We start from the raw sequence: 16,289 nt of genomic DNA, 5'->3' as shown, positions 1-16,289 counted from the left end.
TTGTTTACCTGCTGCATCCATAGGTTCGGCCAATTGTGGCTCCCACTGGCCGCAGTTCGCTGCTCCAGACTACTGGGGGTGTCAGGAAGTCACAGCCAGCACATCCCTCGGCCTGCGCTGCTTCCTGCAGCCCCCATTGCCCTGGCGTGGCGAACCGCAGCCAGTGGGAGCCGTGATCGGCCGAACCTGTGGATGCAGCAGGTAAACAAACTGGCTCAGCCTGCCAGAGTGCTTACCCTGGTGAGCTACGTGCCAGAGGTCGCTGATCCTTGCTGTAGGGAATAGAATGGGTGTGGCCAAACCGCAAAATGCAAGCCACATGTGGCTCATTTTACAGTTAAAAGTGCAGCTCATAGAGCCTACCATGCCCCTCATTCTCTGTCTACCAAACTTGCGGGGGAGAAGAGCCATGGACTCCAGCCCCACGGGGCAGCCCCAAGCTCCAGAAGGCAGCTATGCAGTGCTAAAGCCCAGCACTCTGGCAGGTATGCCCCGCTCTTCTGAATCGCTCACAATTTTCATAACTTGAAGGTCAGCAAGTTTTGGCCACCTCCAGAAGAGAATTTGCTCAGTATCAGAAACAATCCATTAGAATGTTCAGCATATTCGAAGTAATAGGTTAAAGTGTACACTCTATCAAAGTTGGTCGTCTAATTAGTGAATTAATGACAATTATTCACTGTTTCCTAATAGCTTTTTTAGAAGATTAAGACAGTCTAGCATGAGCTAGGGGTGTGACTCTTCTGTTCTCTTATGCATACTTGTGCTAACTGTAATCGAGCTAGCATGATTAGTAGTATAGCTGGAATAGCATGGGTGGAAGCAGTGGAGACATGGCTTCAGGTGGGTTTGTATTTGGCTCAAGTTACTGTATTAAAAAAAGGTCTCTAATCCAAGAAATAAACACGTATTGCTATTGAGTGAGAAGCTGGCAGTAGTGATATAGCACACATTTAAATGGTGTAACTTTGTGTTACGACGTTTTAACCCTAAAATGTTACCACCAAGTATTCTGTGTTGTACTTTGGCAGATATAGCATTGTTACATACCAATTTGTTAGTTGAAAATGCAGTGTATGTCTTAATACTTGCATTCTTCAAGAATCCCTAAAACCATACTGGGTTTACTCCTGGGGGAGTTCCGTGCCAAAAAATTAAATTCTGCGCACTATATTTTAAAATTCTGCAAATTTTATTTGTCAAAATAGCACTATATAATCACACCAGTTTCAAATATTTTGGTGATTTATTTCAAAATACTTGTCAGCAAGAATGTCCATAACTATATGGAGACACAGTCCAACAGAAGTAGAGTTTTAAAGAACATCCCCCCCACACACCTAGTTCTTCTCTGCCCTTCCCCTCCTCCCCTGAACCTAGCCATGTGCCACTCCTCAGCCCAGGCATTCACAGTGCCTCCCTCTTCCCCAACGCCATCTGCAGGCCCAGACACTCCAAGACCGTACCCTTCTAAAGCTTAGGATCCAGAGGGAGAAACAGCATGATGCTGGGTCCTGGGCTTGCAGTTTTCTGCATGCCACCACCTTCCTTCCTTTTGGAAATGCAACTGCTGGGAACCCTCCAGTTTCTTCCCCCTCCTCCTGGCCTTGTCTTATTATTTGCAAGCTGGGCTGTGGTGGGTCCAGCGGCCCCAAGTGGCAGCCAACATCTCTCCAGCCCATTTCTGTGGGGTGCGGATGCGGGAGAATTTTGCATGCACAACTTTAATTTCTGCAAAATTCTTCATTGTGCAGTGGTCCAGAATTCCGCCAGGAGTTTGGTGGTTCTTATGTTATGCAGACTTGATGGAGGGAGCTTTGTCAGTTTTCAGGTCCTAATAAATCAATAATTAAAAATTTTATTCTGATGTGTATTAGGCATAGCTTTGAAAGTTGAGGCTTATCTTGAGTATTTTGAATGCACCTGTCACCATGGTATTTAGGTGTTTTGAAAACTCCTTCACCAATGTGATTAGATTCTTTCCTTTTGAAGACATGGGAGTTAATTGCCTTAAATAGCTTAGCAGCAAAACATTCTGAGCACCTAATAGCAACAATGAATTCTTCAAATTTGTCTGAAATTGGACATGTACTGGCACTGTAAATATTCTGTCAGTTCCCTCAGAGGTCTAATATGAGGGATGAGATTGAAGTTTAACCCATGAAAAAGCAAAATCTGTGTCCAATATTTGAAGAAATTTCTTGTTCAAGACATCCTTAACTAGAGACCCATTTACCAAAAAATGCACTGATTAGCTATGCTACTATAAGTAAGCACAGTCCGTCACAAAAGGTTCTGTTTTTGTTGAGTTTTGTGCTGCAGCTGAGTCAGTTGGCTCATTGGTTTAGTCATATAACATACCTGCTGGTAATCTAGTTTGTATTCTTCATATTGGAAAGCGTCTGCAAAATATTGTATATTTCTGCAGCTTCTGGCATTGTATAAACATGATTAGTACTTCATTGGGAAAGTGTAGGAAACCAATACATGATGGGTTTACTTCAACCTGCATGAGAACAATTGTCAACCTTATACCAGAACTATGTATATCAGAACTGCTGTTTGTGGGGGACGTGGAAAATTACAGCAGTGTCATAGGAGCAACAAGAGTGAAATCAGTGGGGGAATATGATCAACATCTTAGATATCTGTACACAAATGCAAGGAGTATGGGGAATAAACAGAAAAAACTGGAAATATTAGTACATGAGCTAAATTTATGATGTAATTGGCATCATAGAGACTTGGAGGGGTACTGGAATAATGATAGGAGTATAGCTTGTTCAGGAAGGACAGGCAGCATAAAAAGGGAGGCGGTATTGCAATATACATTTGTTCCGAGTCTCAGAATGAGGGGGGAGGCAGAACAGTTGAGTCTCTGTATAAAGATAAAAGCCTAGAAAATAGAGGCGATGTCCTGGTCGAGGGTCTATTATAGACCACCGAATCAGGAAGAGTAAGTGAATGAGGTATTTCTAGAACAAGTAACAGAGAGATCCATAAATATCCAGGTTTTGGCCTGGTTGCGATGGGGGGACTTTAACTACCCAGGCATCTGTTGGAAAAGTAATATGACAAAACAATTTCCTGTAAGTTCTTGGCATGTGCTGAGGACAACATTTGTTCCAGAAAGTGGAGGAAGTAACCAGGCGGACATCAATTTTAGACTTGATTCTAATGGGGAATTGGTAGTGAATCTGAAGGTGGAAAGCAATTTGGGTGAAAGTGATCATGAATTAAGAGATTTCATGATTTTAAGGAAAGTAAAGAGTGAGCAGCAGAATAAAGACAATAAGGACTTCAAAAAAAGCAGTCATTAACAAACTCAGAGTTGGTAGCTAATGTCTCATGCAAAGAAAAAGTTAAGGGAAAAAAGTTCGAGAGCTAGTAGTTTCTCAAGGAGACAGTACTAAAGGCACAGCTGCAAACTATCCAGATATAAAGGAGAGATGAGAATAGTAAGTGGCCTTCATCAGGAGCTCTTCAATTACCTGAAAATCAGGGTGAGTTTGATTTAAATCGCTAGTCAGGAAGACTCGATTTTAATCAAGGTTTTCTACATAAAAGCGGATTCTTGTTGTTTGGTAAAATCTTAATACATATTTTTCACAACTCAGAGATGTAGGTTTCATTTTTAGAAGGTACATGTACATTTTTTAAGTGATTTGTTTTGAAAACTTTTCAGATTAGCTTTACAGCTATATCAGAAAATGAATGATTGTTTGGTTATTTCATTCACCAAAGGTAATTGAAGCAGATATTTATGAAGTCATTGGGCGGTGAACTAGCTCCAATTCAACAGGTTAATTTATTTATATTCGGAGGATTTTCTTGCCATATTTTAGGAGGAGAACATCACCAGATAGACACTTACATAATGTTTTTGTTAATTTATTCTGGATTTTTTTTCTTCAACAGCAAACATGTAATATTTTAACAAAACAAGCATATGAATTTTTGAATTTAAACATTCAAGTTTTTTAAAATCAAGTTTGTTTTTGTTAAAATTATTTTACTATTTTAGCTAAACAAAATATTTAAAAACAAATTAAATCAACTGTCAGCCAGGTCAACATGAGAAACTTAAAATACTGGCTTCTGCAGCAACTCAGTCTTCACCTTCATTTTCCTGTTTTGTTCATAATCTGGAAACAAGAAAAACAAGCATTCCTGCTTTTTCAGGTCCCAAAAGATTTCTCAGTTTGGAATGACTTAGTCCAAAGGAAGAAAATATTCTTTTTACAACGACAGAAGAAGCTACTGTCTTTTTAAAAGCGAGATTCAACAGTCTCTGAATCAATGTGCTTAAGTGACTTCCACCAGGTCACTTGTGTGACTTTCTTTAAAACATCAGCAAACATATATTTCTTGAATGGTTCACCCTTAGCTCTGAAGTTTATTATAGTGGTCATTATGGAAGGATGATTGCTGGATGTCCATGTCATAGCCAGCTCCTCTTCTTTAGCCGTTAAGGTTTGACTTTGGTACCGGGTATTGAGAATATCGGCAAGAAAATGAGTTAGAGATAATGCTTGTCCCATTCATTTTTTTAAAATGCTTGTAATTCTGTCATTGCATATTTCTCTCTTTAAGATCTCACTCAGTTCCTTCCAAATATCAACAGCATCAGCAGTAAAACCGCTGTTTCCCTGCATTTTGTTCAAGGCTACAGAAATAGGCTTCAGGGTACTCGGCATGTGGTCAACGTTTCTGTTAAGCCCAATGTTAAGAACTTCGGTTGTGACAATGCCATCTATTTTTTTTTTTATGATTTTGTTCACAAACTGTCATCAGATTAGGACAGTTCTTGATATAGCGCTCAAAACAGTCCACTACTGAGTTCCATTGCATGTCTTGTGGGAGAGTTAGCTTGGTTCCTCCCACTTTTTTCAGAGCAGCTGCTGCAAAGTTGTTACAGAAGTATTTTTGCAATTTCAACAACATTAGCCTTTATTTCTGGAACACTGAAGTCTTTGGCTAGGTGGTGCATCAAATGAGCACTGCAACTGTATGTTGTTAGCTTGGGACTCTTCTAAATAATTTCTTCTCATCTTGGATACATTTGCAGCATTGTCTGTGACCAAGCTGTGTACTAGACATTTGAAATTTTTTTCAGTTTATTATAGCTTTTACTGCTACTTTTTGTATGTATTCTGCTGTGTGTGCATTTTCTGATGTATCAATTGTTTCTCTAAGGAAGACAGTCCCTTCTGTTGTCACACAAGCACGTACAACAGGATCATTGTGGACATTGCTCCACCCATCAAGACTCAGGTTAACAATTTTACCCTATAGACATTTTGCACACTGCTCAATTTCTCTTTCATACACTTTATCCAGCAATTTGCCTGCAACATCTGCTCTGTTAGGTGGACTATATCCTGGTCTTAGTGCCTGAACCACGTTAATGAAGTGTGGGTTCTCAATCATATGGAAAGGAGAATTTGTTACATAAACAAACTGGGCAATTTTTTCATCAATTACTTTTTTGTAATCTGCTGGTTCTTATCGCAAATTTATCTGTTTGTTTCTGGATTATGGAGATTTTTTTTCTTTTTGCTACAGGTGATGTACTGTGGCTATGTAACATACATGATGTGACTGAAACACTATCATTGGCAGATTACTCTGAAACTATAGAAAATGATGGTGATTTTCAGAATCCTGTATGTTGAGGATGGATTCTCCTAAACAAAATAAGTCAATACAGTTATTTAATTATTATTACCATACTGCTCATTTAGTATTACTCATAGCATTTACTGACACTCAGTACTACTTTAAAGATGAAATTGTAAAAGGAAGATTTGCCTATTTCAGCTATTTTTTTTTATCACAACTGCATCTTAAGTGGTAGTACCATAGAGTAACAACTATATTTTTTGCTCAAACATGAGAATTCAAGAACAGTCAGAAAGAAGACAGGCAGTCCTTACGAAAGAAGTATGAAATAAAAAAGTTTACCAGACCGAAGATCATGCATGTTCAGACATGTTCCTTTAATCATCTTCACCGGAGCTTCTTCCTGAGAAGGCACACTTCTCATGATGTTTCATTTGAGCAACTAGGCCTTGTGTTTCTTTGTTGCATTGTTTGTTTGCATTTTGCACGCATGCCTGTCTTACCCAGAGGAAGAGGAACTTCATTAAAATTCCCAAACTGGGTCTCTTTATGGCCTGCTGCCATTATAGCTTTTTCCCTTCTAGTGAGAGAATGGTATGGTAGATCTCAAATCAATGAAGGCTACACTCGGAAGGACCGTAATATTTCTAGAATATACTGCTCGAACATATTTTTACTTTTGTTTCTACTGTCTGTCCCTCCCTTCTCACATTTATCTCCAGACTTCTTCTCCTTGTCCAGATCTATTCAGCCGCCAACAATCTTCATTGAACTTTTTGCAACTTTGCACTTTTAGAGAGAGATAAGGGATTGACTCTGTATACAAATTTGCAGAGAGACAATAGAATTGAGATCTGTTGTTTCTCGCCTCTATATATTTATATATTTTAAAAACATTTTTACTGTTAACATGCATATGCTATCTCTGGAGACCCAAATCCACAGTTTGAGAACTGCAAAACTAAGCATCTCTGATGGTACCTTCTAGACTGAGCACTGAATCCCATTGGATAGATAGGAAGATTAACGTAAATAATCTATACAGAAGCCCCTGGAACTCCGTAAGATTGGGGCCCTAATCCATGAACTATTTAAACTCATTTACAAATCTTTTCTTAACCATTACATGAATATATTGTCTCATACTATAGAATTTATAATCCCTGTTCCATGAGGAGATATCCAGGGCCTTGGAGCTGTGTTCCAGCTCCAGGCAAAAACCTGCAGCTCCACTGCTCTGGAGCTGCTCTGTTCTCCAGCTCTGGGCTCTGCTCCAAAGCCCTGGAGATATCTTTGAGCTATAATGTATCTTAATTAAAATGATCTTTAGATAAATTTTTTTTCCTCAAAGCATTTTATCAAAAAATCCGATTTAAATGAAAAACTGATTTTTTTTAAAACATTGATTTTTATCCACCCTGCTGAAAATTAAACAGGAATCATATAAAGAGTGAAAACATGGTCTAATCATTAATGCTACGTTAACTATGTTGGTGAGGATGGTGTAGGCCAGCTATACCGTGCAGCCAATTAGCCAGATCTTAGACCTTATCCAGTATCTATCATCCGGGGGTTAGAAGGGAAAGATCAAGTACCTCTCTATCCAGTGATGCAAACGAATAAAGAAGAGAGAAGAATAAAGTAAACAGATGACTGCTTTTATTTAAAACAAACAGTGAGATGTGGTTTGACTATTTGGATTTGAAATCCAGGCCCAAGCAGGCAGACACCTTGGCAATAAACAAACAAACCTAAAACAAAAATATCCCAGATATTTCTACGTGTTAATAGGCAGTAGATAGTATGACACTGTTGTCACAGGCGACTGATGGACCCTGGGCCTCAGCTGCTTCTTAGGAGGAGATCAACAGGCTCTGCTGATGCAGAAGAGAGGCCTGGCTCTGCGATCACCCGAGGGTGAGCAATCAACAGGATCTCTGTACTTTTCTCTGAAAATGATGTGGAGTTCAGAGATGGGTAAGCATACTCACAGTTCTTAATGCTGGTCTTCTGGTCCACGTAGCAAATACAGTGGTACCGTGGCTGCCTCCAGGATGGACAGCAACTAGGCAGCGCGTGCTCAGAGATTATATAGGCACAAGCACGGCAAAGTTCTGAGGTAAAACTGGCAGCTCCCCTGCTGGAACCTGTTTCAATCAGTTCTATGCTGACAGTTGGCTGCATTTCCCGCCAGAGTTCCAAAAGGGCGCACAAACTTCAAAAAGAAGCTAAACAAAGATAGTCGAGCTGTTTGGCAGGCACAGCTCTTTGAATTTTAGACTCCATATCTAATACATGGTTAAATACCTTAACCAGATGTAAAGGCATACAGTATAACTCATTCTAAAGCACAAGACAATTAATTTATAATCTCTATTTCATATAAAAAAACATTCTTACAAGGTGTACAAAAGAATAACACAAGCATGAAGGGACAAAATTAGAAAGGCCAAGGCACAAGGTAGGTTACACCTACCAGGGGACATAAAAGGCAATAAGAAGAGATTCTTTACTTTAGGAGAAAGAGAAAGCATGTTTGGTATTTTTTTTTTTTTTGGGTAAAGTAAGGCATTTGATGGTCCCACATTTTCAAAAGCAAGCTAGGGAAATGTGGTCTTGATGAAATTACTGTAAGGTGGGTGCACAGCTGGTTGAAAAACCATGCTCTGAGAGTAGTTAGTAATGGTTTACTGTCGAACTAGGAGGTTGTATCTGCAGGGGTCCTGGAGGATCTGGTGGAATTTAATAAAAATATTGACGACTTGAAGTGGAGAGTATATATATAAAATATGCAGATGACACCAAGCTGGGAAGGGTTGCAGCAAGCAAGCACTTTGGAGGAGAGGATTAGAATTCAAAATGACCATGACAAATTGCTGGATTGGTCTGAATTTTGCACTTGTCTTTACTGAATTTCATCTTGCTAAGTACTTGCTTGAAAATGAAAAATCAAATGCACAACTATAAAATGCGGAATAACTGACTAGGTGGTAGTACAGCTGAAAAGGACCGAGGGTCAGAGTGGACCACAAATTGAATTTGTCAGCAATGTGATACAGTTGCAAAAAAGACTCTCATTTTAAGGTGTATTAACAAGAGTGTCATATGTAAGACATAGGAGGTAACCGTCCTGTTCTCGGCACTGGTGAGACCTTAACCAGAGTACTGTGTCCAGTTATGGGTGCCACATTTTAGGAAAGATATGGACATACTAGAGAGAGAGTCCAGATGAGAGCAACATAAATTATGAAAAGTTTAGACAACCTGACACGTGGAAGAGAGGCTGCTTTTTATTTAAAAAAAAAACGTGGCTAGTCTTGAGAAAACACGACTGAAGGGAGACCTGATCGTAGTCTTCAAATATGTAGAGTTGTTACAGAGAGGTTGGTGATCAGTTATTTTCCGTGTACACTAAAAGTATGTCAAGAAGCGATGGGCTTAATCTGCAACAAGGGAGATCTAGGTTAATATTAGGAAAAACTGTCTAAAAAGGTAATTAAAGACTGAAATAGACTTCCAAGGGAGGCAGTGAAATCTCCATCACTGGAAGTTAAGAACAGGTTGGACAAACACGTGTCAAGGGTGATCTAGGCTTAGTTGGTCCTGTAATAGTGCAGGGAGCTGGAGTTGGTAACTTGAAGTCCTTGCCAGCCCTATATTTCTGTGATTCTGTGCAGTATGCACTCCTAACAAATGGGTACTTCTGTGACCTCAGCATAGTAACTATTTTGTAAACTACTGATAAGCTCTGAAAACTGATAGTATGTCTTATGCAGTTCTTAAACTTCATTTGTAATGTACATATTTGGTGTACGTAATTTCTGTATATAAAATCTAACACTCTTTTTTTTTTTTTTTTTTCCTGAGGCTTTCTGAGGTCTGAGAACATGGCGGACATTGACAAGTAAGTATACTCTTTTGGACATTTACTTTGACTAAAAATGTGTGTGAATTGATTAATCCTGTATTTTAAACTGCTGGGATTTTCTGACTAACTTTTTTTCTCTAAGGTGTATATATTAGGTTGGTGTAAAATGAGCAAATATGTAAATGGATTCATGTTTTGTTTTATTACATGCTCATTTGGGACTATAACTGCAGTAGCTATTAAGCAAAATGTAAACTGAAAATGTTCTAGTTAACTACAAAATATAATTCAACTAATGTACTAAATTACTAAAACTAGCAGCATCGCCGGTTCCACTGTCATGTTAAACATTACTTTTCTTTCTCTTGTCTTTTTATTAGTAGTGCTCAGCCAAAATGTAGAGCTCTTTGTCAGTCTGCTTCCTCCAAACATATTGTCAGTTACTAAACATACTTCAAAAGTGATATTGTAGTTTTAAAGTGTTGCAGAATCTTACTTTAAACAGGATACGGGTGAAACTTATGTCTTGTGTTTAAAACAGTTTCTGTGATTTAATAGTGCTGTAGAGTTAGTCTTGTTTTACAGAGGAAGAAATGTTGGGGGAGAGGTAGAGGTTTAAATGATTTGACCAAGTTCGCAGAGGGCATTTCTCCCCAGGATAGGATTGGAACTCTGATTCTCCGTTCCTAGTCTTGTACGTAAACCACTAAATTATTTGCTCATTAGGATAGTAAAAGTGAAATTGTTGGTGTGGAAAGTTTCCAGTTTGAATTTTACTATTTTGGTCAAATTTGCTGGTGGAAAGAAGTTGTAAATGGTGTGTGTTTTTTGTTTTTTGTTTTTAAATACCCAACCACAAAACAGACTACATCAGCTTAGTTGTTACACTGGGAACTAATACACTATCTGTAACTTCAGCTTTTTCAGAACAAGTTGTATTAGTAAACAAGTCCTCTAGTTTAAAAGGAAAAAATAAAACAAACTTCAACTCTTGAATGTTTCTACTAGCAAAGAACAGGCTGAACTTGACCAACAGGATATGGAAGATGTTGAAGAAGTGGAAGAAGAAGAAACTGGCGAGGATGCCAACAGTAAAGGTAACACTGTAACATACTTAAATCAAAAGAAATTCTAAAGGGATTTCCTGCCTCAATTTAAACTGAATGCAAATGATAAAACATGATTTTTTTTAATGCTTTTTTAAATTCTGAAACCAGAAAGGTATTACTCAAAGGGATTTTTAATGATCATTCACTTCATGCTTGTCTGCTCTCATTCTTTTTTTAATCACGAACAGCAGCAGTTCACAAAACATTACCCATGTGAACCAGAGTCATCGGCCAGTCAGTTTTTCTGTCAGTACTCTCAAATGAACTTTACTGCTCGCTTGTCTTAATTTCACAGACAAACATTCAACTTCAAAACGATTCAGTCATGATTAGTAGTGTCATAACCTATTCCCAGATTTGGACCTTAGCGTCCAAAATATGAGGGTTAGCATGAAAACCTCCAAGCTTAGTTACCAGCTTGGACCTGGTAAAGCTGCCACCACCCAAAAAATTAGAGTGTTTTGGGGCACTCTAGTCCCCCCAAAACCTTCCCTGGGGACCCCAAGACCCAAATCCCTTGAGTCTCACAGCAAAGGGAAATAAACCATTTCCCTTCCCCCCCTCCAGGTGTTTCCTCCCTGGGTTCCTGGAGAGATACACAGAAGCAAGCTCCGTGAATCTAAACAGAGGGATTCCACCCTCTCTATTTCCAGTCCTGGAAACAGAAGTACTTCCCTCTTCACCCAGAGGGTATGCAAAGTCAGGCTAGTAAATCTAACACACACAGATTTCCCCCTGACTTCTTCCTCCCACCAATTCCCTGGTGAGCACAGACTCAGTTCCCTGGAGTTTCCCACTAAAGAAAAACTCCAACAGGTCTTAAAGAGAGAGCTTTATATAAAAAGAAAGAAAAAGTACATAAAAATGGTCTCTCTGTATTAAGGTGACAAATACAGGGTCAATTGCTGAAAAGAAATATGAATAAACAGCCTTATTCAAAAAGAATACAATTCAAAGCACTCCAGCAACTATACCATGTAAATACAAAAGAAAAAAACAATAACCCCTATTGTTTTATGATCTCTGTACTCACAACTTGGAAACAGAAGATTAGAAAGCAGGAAACAGAAATCCTCCCATAGCCGAGAGAGAGACAGGCAGAAGACCAAGAACAAAGGACTCTCACACAAACTTCCCTCTACCCAGATTTAAAAAGTCTTGTTCCCTGATTGGTCCTCTGGTCAGGTGTTTCAGGTTGCGTCTTTCCAGGTGTAAGAGACACTAACCCTTAGCTATCTGTTTGACAAGTAGAAATCCACATATACCTAAAATTGGTCCCCAAAAAAATAAAAACCCATTTATATCTAGTTAGTAGTACATTTTGCATGACACACAATCCAGGTGGAAAAAGTTGGTCCTGCTCATGTAATGTAGTTTGGTTTGCAGGGTGAAAATGGAATTTGAAAAGAGCAAAGAAGTAAAAATGTAAACAAATGCCAAGAAATGCTTTTAGTGTATTAGCAGTATGAAGCCTGCAGTAGAATTGCTGGATTTGCTGAAGATAACAGATTAAAGTAACTGGTTGATAAATAGCAACAAGTTCCCATAATCCAATGGTATAACACCTAAAGAGTTCCCAAAGAACTTGAGTGAAATGGTTGTATGCTTTTGTTAGCAATTAAACTAAATTAAAATCCACGTTTATAGCTGAAGACTGGGGTAGCATGTGTTACCTACCTGTAAAAAGGCACTAAGGGAAGTTGAGTACTAGGCAAACTTGGCTGAAATAAATAAAAATAAAGTTCTAAAATACTCATATCATAGGGACTGACCAGCAGAACTTAATAGAATAAAATTATGCGTTTCTAATCCTATTGTCCTTTAGCATGTAAACAAAGTAGTGAGTGTAAAAAAGACCCCTTTGACATAATTTATTTGGAATTTCAAGAGCCTGTTTGAAAGTTCTTCACTGAATTCTATTAAGGAAACCTGGTAGTCTTGGATGAGAGTTGAAAGTTTTTTCTCAGGGATTAAAAACGTTAGAGTAGGAATAAATGGTCACTTTTTCGACAGGGTAAAAGACTGACACTTGAGTACCCTAAAATGCTGTACTAGAACTAGTGTTTAATATATTAATTTGATAAAATTGCAGATGTTTCAGTTGCATATGTTTTAAGTATAGAGAAGATGGAAGAAGTAGAAAGATCTAAGAAAGCTGTCTGAACAGTTCAATGGCAAACAAGTTGTCATTGATAAATGCAGGGTAATCCCCTTTGTAGAAGTATCTTGAACTACTTCATGTTACTGGCATCTAAATTGCAATCACTCAGAGACTGGACTGCTGTTGTGCACAGCTCTCTGAACCTCTGTTCAATGTGTAAATGCAGTCGAAACAGTGAACAATTTTAGAATGTAAGTATTGGACAGAAAATAATATGCAATTTTATGCAAAGATGGTACGACCTCATCTGAAGTAGTGTGTTCGCTTCTGGGAGAGATTAAAAAGATCGAGACTTTGTTTAATTTAGCGCACAAAAATAGGAGGGGTTTAGATGTATGTGTATGTATACACACACATCTTAACCTCTGAAAATGCAAGAACAAGGGTGTTCAGTGAAAGATAACTTTTTTAAAAAGCTGATAAAAGGGAAACTCTTATGCATTTTGGAATAAGAAACGGTGTGGAATTCATTGCCACAGGATATTGAGGTCAAGAGCTTGGTACAAGTTAAAAGATGAATATTAATATGGATATTGAGAACAGTTACAATTACATTAGAGAAGACACATTTTATAGGATGTAAGCTTCCCTGATTCAAGATATGACGGAGGTTAGGAAGCAGCTTCTCCACTGGCAAAGTTACTTTTATTTAATCTTTTTAAACGATGGGATTTCTTGTACCTATCTCTGAAGAATTTGGTACTGACCAGTCATAGATGATTATACATTAATATATGGGATTAGAGGGATTGCTGGTCTGATCTGATATGGCAGTTTGTTCCTGCGTATTAAATATTTCTGCTCAATAAGTCACTTATGCCTTAATTTCACTAGTATTTTTTGGTGAAATCTTGTATAAATTAGAGACTTGTAGGGCAGTTACTGAATCCAGTTCGAGTTTTGACAGTTGTACAGAAATTCTTCTTTTTGTAAGAATATTGACTTATTGCACAGTCCCTGTCTGGGCCCAAAGCAAAAAGTACAAATCTCAGTATCTTGCATTTCTTTATACCTATCTTATAGAACTGGAAGGGACCCTGAAAGGTCATCAAGTCCAGCTCCTTCACTAGCAGGACCAAGTACTGATTTTGCCCCAGATTCCTTAGTGGCCCCCTCAAGGATTGAACTCACAACCCTGGGTTTAGCAGGCCAATGCTTGCCACTCAGCTATCCCTCCCTCAATAATATATGGAAATATAGCTATCAATATGGAGTTATACCTACCTGTTTTTGCATCATTTCGTTTGAAATGTTTAAAAAAAAAAAAAGCACTTTTGTTCAAGACATCATTTTTGGTGACCTGTTGTAAACTTGTGTTTTCAGCAAGAACTTTCTTTTCTAATGACTGGGTCAACTTTTCATAAAATAAGAATCTCGGAGCTTTGTCTCTTTTTAGAATGGCCAACTTTTAGATTTTCCAAATACTCAGCTGTCTTTCAAAATGATCAGAATAAGATGGATCTTCACTAACATTTTTAATAGGATATTTAAGGCACAGTGTCAGTGGGAAAATGGAAGTGTGAAATGCTCCTATTTGTGTTGCATTTCCTTTGAAAAGGTTCAGATATCGAGGATTGTCAACCTGGCATCTTTCCCTAGTACTGAACTAAGTTTATTTCCAGGTTGTCTACAGGATTAGCATAATGCATTTGCAAAACCTCTCCTCTTCTTGGTTTTACTTAGCTCGGCAGCTGACTGTGCAGATGATGCAAAATCCTCAGATTCTTGCAGCCCTTCAGGAAAGACTTGATGGTCTGGTAGGAACATCTACAGGATATATAGAAAGGTACAGCTTGTTCTCATTCAGTAGTTAAGTATCTGTTTTTATAATCTTGTTCTCTGTGGAAGTGTTCACACCACTCAGTCTCTTCGCTTTCAGACAAATAGTATTAATACATCCTAAACTACCTGCTGGGACCAAATATATCTGAGAACCTAACCTTTCCAAGAGAGCAGGAACTGAGTTCTTCTTTTTTAATTTGAGGAAGGGAAGGTGGGGAGCTTGGTAAAGAGCTTAAAATAGGGCTGACATGTTAAAGTGACTTGCAGAGGTACATTTGTTTTACTTAAGTTGAAGTTTAACTGTTTGAGGTTGCTTTCATAGTCTTATAATAGCTCCAATTCTTTCAGCAATAAATATTTTTTTTAAAAGCTTGGATCTGTTTCTGTGATATGGGTGCTGAGTTATTTGTATCTTGGTATCCTTGTTACAGTATGGTCAGAAAAACTTGTAGAATGATTAAATAGCATAAAACTTCAGTAATGGAGCATTAAGATTGCCCAGTTGATAGCTCATGCACTTGAATTTTGCTGAACTCTGCATTCTGCAAATGTCAGAAAGCCAGAAAATGGAGTTAAGATAAATGCTTGCACATCCTTAACTCTTGTCACCTGGAACTGGCAGTAGCCCCTGGGAATTATCTGCATGGACTACAGCTGCATTCACTGAGCGTAGCTGTATTGAATGGTGGAGGGATAAGTTGGAGCAGCTTAGGAGAGCTGTAGTTGTGATAAGAAGAGAACTGGGTCTGTGTCCCTTCTCCTCTCCTCCCCTTCCCTTCCCCCCAACATATGTTGTCAAAAGAAAGATACTCATGTACCTTGAGGTTCTACTCTGCGTCACTTTAATACAGAATTTGGTAGGTTGTGTGAGTAGCAGGGCTCCAGAGTCCTCTTGCCATGGGTGCTCTCATGAGATGGGATATGAGCGCAGCTGATGGATATAATGATGAGTCTGAGGAAGTACAAGTTTGGGTGGTATATGCAAGTGTCAGTGAGTTGTGGAAGGGTATGAAGTGGTTGTTAAAGCATGGCATTGTCTGGGTAGTAGTCTGTGTTTGTGTTTGAGTGTCGGGCAAGGGCAAGTAGCACCTATTCATTACCTGCACTCTGCCTTGTCACTATGTGTGTTATGGGCATTATGGGGCACTGCTCCAGTCATGTCATAGGTGTTCCCTTCCCTCCCACCAACCTACCCCCAACCCAGTGTGGGAGTGTTTCTGATATGGGCAGAGTTAAAGTTGCATTGTTGTTTACCTTCACTCTGTTTCTTGTTTTTCAGTAGAGTTTCTCTGAACTTCTTCTAGAAGGGCATGAGCTACCACCAGGCAACCTGAACTCTGGGTTAATTATGGGGTTTTTGCTACTTAATATCCAATTTTTTATTTTTTAATTCTTTTTAAACAAAGAAATGTTTGTTGGTAGGAATTAGTGGTCCTTGGGGCAGTTGTTTTACCTAGTTTGCAGCCGATAAGGTACTGCAGGTATGCAATAATCAAAAGGCCTAGCTTTATATAGTGCTTTTCATCAGTATCTCCATTTTTACAGATAGGAAACTGAGGCACAGAGGTGAAATGACTTGCTCCCAGTCACCGAGTAGGCCAGTGACAAAGCTAGAAGTAGTCCCAGTCAGTATTTTCACTAGGCCAAATGGTTGTGATGTGGTTTGCTCAGTGTTCCTCCCCCCTCCAGTATATCTTGTGGGATAATAGTAGTGCATTGAAATGTTTGCAATGTGTAGTTGCGAACA

General features: G+C 38.7%; 1 protein-coding gene across 8 annotated transcripts in view; it reads left to right on the top strand.

Moving 5' to 3' along the window:
• The window catches only part of NAP1L1 (nucleosome assembly protein 1 like 1), a 51,347-nt gene that overhangs the window by 15,419 nt on the left and 19,639 nt on the right, over window positions 1-16,289 (top strand). For 6 of the 8 annotated variants that reach the window (XM_050935624.1, XM_050935622.1, XM_050935620.1 and 3 more), the window contains 3 exons: window positions 9,490-9,526; window positions 10,499-10,587; window positions 14,444-14,546. In XM_050935624.1, coding sequence (XP_050791581.1) covers window positions 9,490-9,526; window positions 10,499-10,587; window positions 14,444-14,546 — 229 coding nt within the window. Of the gene's footprint in view, window positions 1-6,344; window positions 6,425-9,487; window positions 9,527-10,498; window positions 10,588-14,443; window positions 14,547-16,289 lie in introns of all 8 variants that reach the window. The other 2 variants (XM_050935627.1, XM_050935626.1) reach the window with 2 other exon arrangements.

The sequence above is a fragment of the Gopherus flavomarginatus genome, chromosome 1 (assembly GCF_025201925.1).
Source record: "Gopherus flavomarginatus isolate rGopFla2 chromosome 1, rGopFla2.mat.asm, whole genome shotgun sequence".
Taxonomy (NCBI): domain Eukaryota; kingdom Metazoa; phylum Chordata; order Testudines; family Testudinidae; genus Gopherus; species Gopherus flavomarginatus.
The sequence above is the reverse complement of the archived record's forward strand: the minus strand, read 5'-3'. Positions and strand labels throughout refer to the sequence as shown.